Below are 11,707 nucleotides of genomic sequence, written 5' to 3' on the forward strand. Positions count from 1 at the left end.
TGGGGACTTTTAGATTAGTCAAATTAAAATAGAAAAGCAAAAAAGAGGCATTGAAATATGTAGTAGTTCTGAAAGATGAAAAAGAAAAAAAAAAAAAAAAAAAGCAAGTCTGGGAGTTGGAGAGAGAACCAGAGAAAGGAGATTAACCACTATGGAGCATGTTGAGCAGTCTGCTAGGGTGTGAATGTGTGTCATGTGACTCTCTGTAATCTCCCAACAGCCCAGTGACTATTTTAATAAATACACAGATAAGAATGTGAGGCTTGAGAAATGAAAGAAAAAAATTTCCCAGACACCATGATGCTATAGAAAAATTAGAATATTAGCAGGTAGAGAGATAGTAACCAGAAATGTTCTTTTTGTTTACTCAGAAAGGACCAAGACTCCCAATTCAGTTCTGTGTAGGTGATTTTCACAGCGTAAAATCCTAGCTCTCCTGTCATCTTTTGCTAGGAAATCCACCACCATGTTAATAAAATTCAGTCTGTGCTATCCTATGGGCCCTGTCCATATTCTTCCTTGATAAACATTGAGAAGGTCTTCCTGATAGATGCTTGAAGCTGCCCTGATGGAAACAGCTTTTGCACATAACTTACACTGAGAGGTGGCAGAACACATTTACCCACCAGCCCCTGAACTGGCATTTCTCAGAGTATGCTCCAGGGAACCCTAGCCCTGAAATATTTTCAGGAAAGAGCAAGAGCTATAGATAGCAGGAGAGTGTGAGAGAGCCAGAGGATGTGAAAGAGCAAGAGAGTGTCCATGAGAGAGCAAGAAAGCGAGTGTGCAAACACCTGAGAGCGTCCTGAGAGCGATGGAGGGGACGGAGGAAGGGTGGGTATTCCAGTCACTGACTTTGGGAAACGCTGTGTGTTTCGATTTCTTACCTGACTGCATAATCCTTTACTCTCCTTTCATCAGTTGACTTGCTCTAGATAACACACTGGGAAACGCTGCCCTTTCTACCATGCCTTCTCTTAATTAGAAATTATTAGCCTGCTTGTCCCTCTCTTTGTCTCATACTTTATCCATTTATTTTTAAAGTAAAAACATTTTTGTCCAGCTTTACTGAGATTTAATTGATCATCTAAGTATTTTTTGAATGTAACAACCGTGCCTATTAAACCTTTTTTTACTACTTGGTTAGAGTTAGAACTAATGTGTACATTTTCACGTACTTTTGCAAAAGACATCTTGTACTTTTTTTCTGAAGAAAATGTGTTACATTTTTCCTATATTTCCACACGGTTTATTGATAACGTACAAAAAGTGATCCATATAACAAGATTGTGGAGTAATTGGAGTTTAATGTGAAGATTATGATTTGTCATTCTATATTCCCAAGAAAAGTGTCATTTTGCTTTTGAACAATGTACATAGCCAGGGATGTGCAGATAATACCTCAGCTGAGACTGCAGCGAGCTCTTGTACATGGTCAAGGCTCTGAGGTGAATTGAAGTAGAATTTTGTGGTCTGGAGATTAAATCTCACTCTGAGGCTTCACCGTCTCTGGGAAGCATTTGCTGCTTCAGTGAAGTGCCTTATTGATGACCCTGGTGTGATCAGGGAAGCTCTTACAAGCATCGCCATTTCTGCCCGGCTCAGGCTCTAAAATCTGAATCTTTATGAGGGCATGTATTTTTTTTTTTTTTTTTTTTTTTTTGCGGTACGCGGGCCTCTCACTGTTGTGGCCTCTCCCATTGCGGAGCACAGGCTCCGGACGCGCAGGCTCAGCGGCCATGGCTCATGGGCCCAGCCGCTCCGTGGCATGTGGGATCTTCCCGGACCAGGGCACGAACCCGTGTCCCCTGCATCGGCAGGCGGACTCTCAACCACTGCACCATCACGGAAGCCTGGGCACGTATTATTTTGAAAGGTGCTTTGGGAGCATAAGTGGGACATCCAGATAATTCTAAAGTTGATAACGTGAAGGGCATTCACTGAACACAATAACAGAACTACTACTTGAGAGGTGGGGCGGGGAGGGGGAGGGATTTTTCAAAATATATTGCCGGAGGCTGGGTTAGCCCAGTCCCTTTTCTCCTGTCTCTTGCCAGTGCAGCCTCTCTCAGCTTCACGGTAGTGTTCATTATAAAGAAATGTGATCCACACTAGAACGTGATCATCCACTTGTGAATTAGCCTCCTCTTGTCTCCTCGTGGGCCCTCTTCTTGGGTCCTTTCTGGTGTGGGCTTCCTCTCTCCTCAGCTGCTTTTTACTCACTTACATGTAACAGCTGGTTTTGCAAAGGATAACTCATCTGTCAAAAAATCAACATACCAGTGAAAGAAGTTACTATTTGCCTGTCTAAATCTCTCATTCTAATTATTTCTCCTACTTGGTCCTTTGGCTTTCATTAACTGTTTGTCTTGTAATCTAGTTATGTTCATATTACTTGTGATATTAGAGTTTTGAGAACTATTTTGGAATCACTTGCAGGAAAGAAATGCTATTTGAACTTAATTCTGATGCATCAGTCTCTGACAAATAAAGCAGAGGCTTTATCTTTAGACAGTGGGATGAATACTTGTGAGTCTTGGCAAGGATAGATCTGAACAATCTGGTGAAGGACAATTTCATTTTCTGCCAGTGTCTGGCCTTTCAAATGACATTAAACTTGATCCTGGAATTTGAAGTGGTGGTTGCTTTTCATTCACATTTTACAGAGGGCAGCTGTAGAGGATATAAACCCAGCAGACGACCCTAATAATCAAGGGGAGGATGAATTTGAGGAAGCCGGGCAAGTGAGGGAAGAAAACTTGCCAGATGAAAATGAAGAGCAGAAACAAAGTCACCAAAAGCAAGGGAACGCAGAAGTGGAGGAGCATTTGGTGGTAAGCGGATGCCATGACGGAGGGTGGTTTTAACTTGGGTATTTTAACAAATGCCTGGTTTTACACCAAAGGGTAGCCATAACCTCATGGACAGGAGGTTCACCTCTTTGGGCTTTTTTGGGGGTCATCATGTGAAATGCCCACCCTCAGAGAGAGTGGGTGATGAGCATCCTGGGTTTTGTGTTGAGAATGGTTAGTCATCATTTCCTGGCCGCTGATGCATTGAAAGTGTACTGTTCATGGCCTGTTCTTTGTCCCAGAGGACTGGACAGCCCATCTCCAGTGTTCGGTAACCTGAACACTGCCTCCCCTTTTGTTTCAACAGATGGCAGGAAATCCAGACCAGCAGGAGGACAATGTGGATGACCAGTACCAGGAAGAGGGGGAAGAGGAGGTAGGAAGGGGGAGGGCAGGAGGCCAGACTGGTTGGGGCCTCACGCTCACCTGGAATAGACCTCGGCCACGAGGGCTTCTGTGGAAAGGTTCAGAGAGCCGTAGGCTGGGTAAGGAAGGGTGGTTTCGAGGGGAAACGGACCAAGGCCGTGGAGACATTTGGTTGGAAGATAACAAAAATGGGGTGATAAAATCCTCCTCTCTGGTGTTCCCTAGAAATTTGGAATTGAGAAGACACTTGGCCTTCCAGAAATGGCGGACTTATGTTTATGTGATCTTTGTAAGAATACTTTCTCCTGTCTCTTTCCCTCACAAGAAACAAGAGCAAAGCTCTGCACACTGAGGGTCTGGACTAACCCCAGAGACTTTCCCTGTAGACATGGCCACAGTGCCTGTGTCACAGGGGCACCCCGTGGTGTCTATCAGAATACACTTAACACCCTCCAGACACTTAAAAAATTTTATAGCCTCTGCCTTTCTAAGAATTGAGTATCTTAATCAAGTTTAACAAAGAAGAAAAGGAAAAATATGTAAGGAGCTCTGTTGAGTAAAATGCACTTGGGTGGAATTTCTTAACATTTCACTTTAGTTTGCTTCTTATTGTAAACCTTTGGCATATCATTGTTAATTAGGTTTACAGAGCATCTACCTTGGTGCCACAATCATGTAACTGACTGATGAATGCTGTTGGTTGTAGCTGGTTAGTCACGGCGGGGTACTGTATGGACCGCTGAAGCTCAGTTCTCGGGAATATGATATGGATGAGGCCAAGGCCCCATGTTCAGTCTCTCTGGATCAGCAAATGGACCAGCAGATTAAAGCCCTGGTTCAGAGGCACCCCTCAGCCAGGCCTCTTGCAGATGTGTGGCTCTGACCCTAAGGGGAATGGCAGGAGAGGACGGACAAATGGCAGCCTGAACAAACCCCCCCAACCCCTGAGAGCCTGCTCAGAAGGCATGAGCTGCTACGCTCACGGGCATGGTTCCCTTGATGAGGTCTGCCGCCTCGTTTAGATTGCATTTATCAGCTTTTCAGAGCTGATGCTGAAATGTGTGTTTATACCGGGAAAACAGAAAAGAACATCATTCTTTGCAGTCATTGGCAACATACACCTCTAGTCACATGCAGTCTACCTGGCTTGATCTTCTTATTCTCTCTCCTTTTTCTCATCCTGCTGTTCATCCTAATGAAGCCCCTGAGCTGTGTTATCAGAGGAGAGCGTTAGAGAACCTAGCAGCCTTGAATATTAAGACGTTTGGCAAGAGAAAGATATTCATCTGGACCTCTCTTGTAACAGGATGTCTAGACTAATATTACTTTGTTTCATTATGTCAGAAGCCAGGAATCTTTGGGAGATTAAAAGAGAAGAGATTCACCTTGGCTCCTTTTTAAAAATTCAGAAGGGTACACATAAAATGTTAATCAGTATTTACTGATTATTATTATTATTTTTTTTTGCGGTACGCGGGCCTCTCACTGTTGTGGCCTCTCCCGTCGCGGAGCACAGGCTCCGGACGCGCAGGCCCAGCGGCCACGGCCCACAGGCCCAGCGGCCACGGCCCACAGGCCCAGCCACTCCGTGGCATGCGGGACCCTCCCAGACAGGGGCACGAACCCGTGTCTCCTGCATCGGCAGGCGGACCCTCAACCATTGCGCCACCAGGGAAGCCCTGATTATTTTTTTTTAACTTCTATATTCTATCAGTTAAGGTGGAGAGAGAAATCCTGGGATCCAAGAGGGATCAAAGATAGAAAGAAATCAAAGGCAGAGAGGCGGGAGGGAAGGAGGATGGTGACGAGGCAGAGCCTGGTGCCCGACGCCGGGCAGCTGCTCCCCAGGCCACTGTCCCTCCTCCCTCAGGGGTGCTGACTGACTGGAGCCCTTCCCCCTCCCTGCACCTGACCCCTAGTTTCCTGCCCAGAGCTCCTAGCTGTGGCACCCCATCCCCACTACCTAACCCTCGCACAGAGGCTCCAGGTCGCCACGCCCTCTCATTTAGGGTGATTGCCACGTGAGCTCTCAGCGGAAGCCCAGCGTGCCTCTCTTCTTCCCCGGGTACCTTTCCCCTCTGCCCCCTAAGCGCCCCTTGCTCAGGCTGTGTTATATTTTTCTGGTAGTTCCTGTGGTGATTAGTTATTGGATTTTCCCACCTCTTTCCATTGTTCTCAGCTCTTCCCTTGAGGAGGGAGAAGCACTTCCATATACCAGGCAAGGACTAGTAACAGAGATGAAGTTCTCAGCAGACTGCAGCAAAAGAAGAAAAACAAAGAGGGATGCAATATGTGAGAACACATAGCGTGTTGTTTACAAGTGCTGTGTGTGTGAGCACTGAAAACTGTAAAACGCTGTGTGATTTCCATCATTCTTATCTTCCTTAAGCCTCAGAGCCTTCCACTGCCCCAGCTGACCCCTGGGAATGTAAGGCCCATTGCTGCCATCGGGTCCCCTCCCTTCCAGCCCACAGTCAGCCTGACTTCTGTCACATTTGCTCCTAGGGAGGTGTTGCATCTTGCCAGGGTTATACCTGTTCAGAGGTACAGCCCATCAGACTGATTGAACTCTGAGTAGAGGACCCAAAACAAGTGTGCATTCTCCCCGCCTTCTCTTATCTGAGTGCAACAGTGTTATCCTTCTGAGACATAAAGGCGGACGGCTATTCACACGCATTCATTGTTTACTGTTGGGGATCCTTAAGAATGAAAGACATTCATATGGTGAGCCCATCCTCATGTTGCTTACTTTACAGATTTTTTATATCCTTATGAGCAAACGAGACAAACTGTGACATTGCTGAAAAGTACTGTGTGTGCTTTAAAATTATTTAAATGTTTAAAAATATATGGAGACTAAATGACCACTTTGAAAAACCCGAGTGCTCAGTTTCTCCCATCTAACTGAAAACAGATTGATCTGAACACTCACATAAGAGCAGGTACAGGGTTACCTGGCTCCCTTTAGTGGTATGTCAGCCTATGAATCACCACGTCAAGAAGCTGTCCAGATAGCAGAAACTCTCCTATTAAACATTCGCCGGCAAGCAGGGGTGTTCACCACCATAGTGGACATTGTTGGAAGGCCCTTCCATTGTCACATCCCATCTACTTCTTTGGATTCCAGGATTCTTGACTACTTAAGGTGCAGCCTTCTGGTTCCTGGCTCATCCCGTAACATCTTTGATGCATCAGAGAAAGGCGTGAATACGTATGGGGACTGGGTAGCTAGCCAAAGCCCATTTCAGATTCAGAAGATCTGTTTTATCTTGTTTAGTTTTCACTATTTATTAACCCATGCCACATAGGGACCATTTCTAAAATGCCTAAAACATTAGATTTCAGTAATGAGTAATGAGGAGCAGTGTAGGGAGATATTTAACAAAATGTTTGCGTCGGCTTTAGCAGGATAGTAAAGAGGGTCAAGTGTGGAAGACATAACTGGCGTGTCTACATTGTAAAAGAGTCACATTTGGCTTCTGGTTTTTAGTGTAAGCATATTTTAAAATGAGAAACCCCATATCACTTTGTCCCATTTCAGCAGTGCCTTTAAGATGGATTTGAATTACTTTTGCCCCAAACATGAAATATATTACTAGAATAGAAAAGGTACATTCATAAATTTGAAAATCTACAAAATTTTCATTTGTGCAATCCCTAAATTAAAAAGTAATTTAAATCAGTGGTTCCCACCTCAGATTATATTGACAACTGGTCAACAACCTACATTTCCTACAGTAGATCCCAAGGGAAGAGAAGACAGAGCTCATAAACAGGTGTTTATCTCTCTAGCCAGAGACATTCATTGTCACTCAAGCGAATGGCTCTCAGGCTTTGCTGTGGCTAAGAATCACCTTGGAAAGTGTGTAAAAAATACAGATTCCTGCATCAGACCTTACCCTTGGAGATTTTGATCCTATCTGTGTGGGGTGTAGGAGTTGGAGTTTTTCACAAGCCCCCCAGCTGATGCTGATGTTTCAGGGGCACACTGTTTAGAGAAGCAGGCCTATGACAGGTCAGGTCTGTAGCTAGACTTTGGGAAGTCTGAACCTCCTGAAACTTCCATGCAAAATTATGTATACCTATGCCCATTTACTAAAGACTTCCTAACCAAAGTGTTAAAAGGGTCCATGACTCACCCTACCCATCCCACACATACACACACACACACACACACACACACAGAGAGAAAATTAAAAATCACTGCTTTTAATCTAACCCTTTGACAGATAAGACATTTGAGCTTCAGAGAGGTTAGGTAAGTTTTCAGAGGTCACACAGCTTGTTATTGTTAGAACCATGATTAGACCCTACCCAGGTCTGCTTCTAAAAGCTACCATGATTAAATATACTAAGCACAGTAACTAAATAGCTGATATGGGCAAGTTTTTCTTTATAGAAGTTAGTCAGTACAGAAGGAATGATGGAATTAGAAAGTCACCAGTTTTGTAACCCTAATTAAAACAGTTGATTTAAGAGCAGTCATCAATGGATGATATCACCAGATGGATGGAGGTCAGGGGATTTTACCATGGAGGGATCAGGCTGTAGCTATCTGAGCACACTGGCCAACCTTAGCTTCACTAAAAGTGGGACAAGCATTGTATGCCTCCTGATGTGATGAAAATACGAAATCTACAGCATCACCTCTGAAAAGTCCTTGTTTTGCAAATTGAATCTGAATTCATTCAAGCCTTTAAGCTAACTTCCTTTTATAAGAAATGTGGAGGCTAAAAAAATGAGTTAAGTGATACCTTAAAGAAGCAAATAAATCCAGAATGTGGGTCATTTTACTGGACAACAATTCAAGATAGCATTAAGGGAAAAAGAGGGGAGTGGAACTGGTGTTAGATGTGGCCTTTGTTTGGATCATGATTGGAACAAACCAACTATAAATAGACATATTTAAGACAATCAGGAAAATGTAAGTAAGGACTAGACATTAGATGATACCATGGAATTATTTATCAGACGTGATAATGGCATTTTGCTTATGTAAGAAAAGTCCAGTGTGTTTAGAAATACATTCTAAGATGAGTAGGGGTGAAATTACATGATATCTAGAATTTTAAGAATAATTCATCAGAAAATAAAGAAAAGTGATAGGTGATGCAAGTGTGGCAACACTGAGGTAACCTTTGAACCTTGGTGATGGCTGTAAGGAGTTTATTGAATTATTTTCTTTGTGTGTGCTTGAAAATCTTCACAGTAAAAACAAGTGACCTTATTGTTCATACAACCTGGAGAGTTAAGGAGCAAAGGTTTTAACGCAGGTCTGTCTGACTCCATGGTCTGCGTTAGGGGGTTGGCAGACTACAGGCCTGGGCCTATTTTATAAGTGAAGCCTTATTGGAACACAAGCCATGCCTTTTTGTGTACATGTTGTCTAAGGCTGCTGCTGCACTAGAGTTGGGTAGTTGCTAGGGACCTTATGGCCAAGAAAGTCTGGATATTTACTCTCTGGCCCTTTGCAGCAAAAGTTTGCCAACACTGGTCCTTTTCACCATACCACGGTTTCAAGGCAGTTCCCTCCCAACCCCAACTAAAGCATGTTTAGTGTTCACTAGTATATTTTCATTATTAAGGCTGTAGAAGACATGTCTGTTCATGGAAATTGACTGGGGACACTTCAGCAATTTTCAATTAGTGAGACCTTAATATAGTCTGAAATAAGTGCTTCGCTGTTTTCGTTACAATGTCCTGCGAAATGCTGTGATGAGATTCCATGACTAAGGGCAGAAGAGATGTCATTGGCCACTGATAGAAACTGCAGGTAAGACAGAGGTGTCTTGTTTATAGCTCGCTCTACCAGGACACATGAATACAAAGTATACTCTATACCTGTCCCCACATGTATTTATTTGGTGCCAGTGTGGTGCAGGGGCTGAGAGTCCAGCCAACAATTGACTGCTTAGAAGAGGTTCATGAAGGCTGGGCTCTGTTAGGGCATCTTTGAAGGGTCATCTTTGTAAGCTCCTAATAGGCCAGGGTCCCTCCAAAGTGAGGCTGGTGGGTTGCAGTTCATCCTGCTGAACCTGGACTGGACACCTTGAGGCAGCCCTTAATTAGTCATTCCTTAATTATAACACCTGCATACTTTCCTCCCCTTGCCCATATCTGGGATATTTATCACACATACACCCCACCCCCCCAAAATTAGGTAATTTTGTGTGTTATTCAAGAAGACTTACTTTTATGCCGCTCTCCTCAGAGAGATCAGGGTTCCTTCTGGTACCAGGACACTGCATTATGCTTAATTGGTAGTCAGCGATTTTTTGAAATGTATTCAAATGACTTAAACCTTTTGGCATATGTATAGTTTTCAGAATCGTTAAGTTAGAAAATATTTTACCCTCTATTTGTGTGGAATGTGATCATTAAATAGAGATTATTTAGCAAAACTATTTGGATGCTTTCTTTGATTTGCATTTTGATAAAAAACAATCGGAATCAATGACACATAACAGTAGTAGCATACATGAAGAAAACTACTTAAAACAGAAATGTGTTAGAACACTAAAGAGATGTAGGGATTTGAGGTAGCTTAATAACTATTTTATGAAGAAATTGAAATGATTGTATTCTGTGTTCTAGATATTTTAGCCAGAGAAGTTTATTCTTAATTATAGAAACGTATATACACAGGTTTTCCTCAGTTTTCTACTACATTATATATAGGTAGTGGTGCCTGATATCTGTGCCTTTACAGAGCAGCTATTTTTTGCATTGATTCATTGATTCATTCATTGACTCATTTCATTCAACAGTATTTATTAAGCAATTGCAGTGTGCCAAGTATGCATCTAGGCATTGAAGGCAGTTAGTTGAGTAAGACAGATGGTTCCTGTCTTCACAAGAACTTACATTCTGTCAGAGCCTTCAGACTTCCAACAGTTCTCCCATTCAATTTTATAAGGTGAATTTCTTCAGGTGTATATACTTGGAGTGTTAAACAAATCAGAAACTCAAAACACAAAGGTCCTAGATTCTGAATCACGTTGATTTTTTTTGTAGTAGGTGTATTATACATTTCTTCATGGCGACTAGACCAGTCAAATCTCTGACTTTCTTTTCACATTTATTTTTAGTTTTTGTCTCTGCTGCTTTGAATGAACTTTTGGGAAATCAAAACACGTTGTTGCAAGTGTTGAAATGATCAAGGTGTCACCTGATGTCTCTGGTTTGTTTTAGGTTCAGGAAGATTTGACTGAGGAGAAAAAAAGGGAATTGGAGCATAATGCTGAAGAGACCTATGGTGAAAATGATGAAAATGTACGCATAGGATCTACCTATTTCTATTGTGCTTGTGTGCCTGTGCGCGCAAGTATGGGAGATACGTATGTATAGTTGGAAAGATACCAGTGGGTACATCTAAAGTGCCGCAGAGTTTAACAGGCCAAACTAGAACTAGGAAAATTTGTGACAACCTGAAGATTAGAAAAGACTGTAGCACTCTCGCCTGTTGGAACATTTTTCTTCACTTGTTTTCTTTCTCCAAAAATGAATAACTTCATACTGGTTTTTTGGGGTGTATTTTTAGAGGGAATTTTTTATACCACTAACTCTGTGCCCTCTCTCTTAGTTTTCCTTTTTTTTCTTTTTAACTTCAAGGCCGATGAGAAAAACAATGATGGAGAAGAGCAAGAAGTTCGAGATGACAACCACCCCAAAGGCCGAGAGGAGCACTACGAGGAAGAAGAAGAGGAGGAGGAGGACGGAGCTGCTGCTGCTGAGAAATCTCGGCAAAGAGCTGAAATGTAGCTGTGTCCGATTTCACAGACAGAGCTCAGCCAACGGATTCTTTTCAAGCTGCTCAAAAATAAATCTGCCTACTGAACTCTAGGATATTTAACTACAAAAATTAAGAATTTAGACTTTTTAACTTTTGTATTAGAAATGCTCATACATTTATATGAATATATTTTGTTAACCTAGGCTAGAGCTTCTTTTTATATTCAAGCAAAACATGAACGAGAATGAAAACAATAAAGCAGACCTTAGGCTCTGAATCTCATTTTTCATAGATTATGTGATGTTGGAGAAGACATGGATTTTGTATATGTTTCAACTTGTTCCTTCTCTGTCCCCTACGTTCCAAGCATTCTGTTGTTTGCCTTTGATGAAATGCAGGATAGAGAATACTGAAAAATGCTGTACAGACATTAAGGAGAATGGCCAGTTTACTAATTGCTGCCTTTCCGAGGTTCTTATGCATAGTTCTGATAGAATTTTCACCAGTCTGTGTATCTCTAGGATAAGATTCATGGACAGAGTGACATACAGTTAGAAAGACGTTTTTGTTATAAAGACATTTTTTTCAGGCTTTTCAGATCAGTTAGAAAAAATGTTTGGCTTTACTTAAAATCACAGCTCTTCCTCTTGAGAGGAGTTAAATTTAAATGCGAGATAGAACTAAAACTCACTTGACAGTATTCTGGACTTAGATATTTCAGGATTCAAACAAGGTATGACACATCAGCGTATTAACC

General features: G+C 42.3%; 1 protein-coding gene across 2 annotated transcripts in view; it reads left to right on the top strand.

Annotated features, from left to right (window-relative positions):
• The window catches only part of GOLIM4 (golgi integral membrane protein 4), a gene marked incomplete at its 5' end in the record, with an annotated part of 75,358 nt that extends 64,180 nt beyond the window's left edge, over positions 1 to 11,178 (top strand). For both annotated transcript variants that reach the window (XM_079704210.1, XM_079704211.1), the window contains 4 exons: positions 2,667 to 2,834; positions 3,160 to 3,228; positions 10,410 to 10,490; positions 10,830 to 11,178. In XM_079704210.1, the coding sequence (XP_079560336.1) occupies positions 2,667 to 2,834; positions 3,160 to 3,228; positions 10,410 to 10,490; positions 10,830 to 10,979 (468 nt within the window). In that variant the 3' untranslated portion in view covers positions 10,980 to 11,178. The remainder of the gene's footprint in view (positions 1 to 2,666; positions 2,835 to 3,159; positions 3,229 to 10,409; positions 10,491 to 10,829) is intronic.
• Between the last annotated feature and the right edge of the window lie 529 nt (positions 11,179 to 11,707).

Source organism: Hyperoodon ampullatus, assembly GCF_949752795.1.
Source record: "Hyperoodon ampullatus genome assembly, chromosome: 5".
Lineage (NCBI taxonomy): Eukaryota > Metazoa > Chordata > Mammalia > Artiodactyla > Ziphiidae > Hyperoodon > Hyperoodon ampullatus.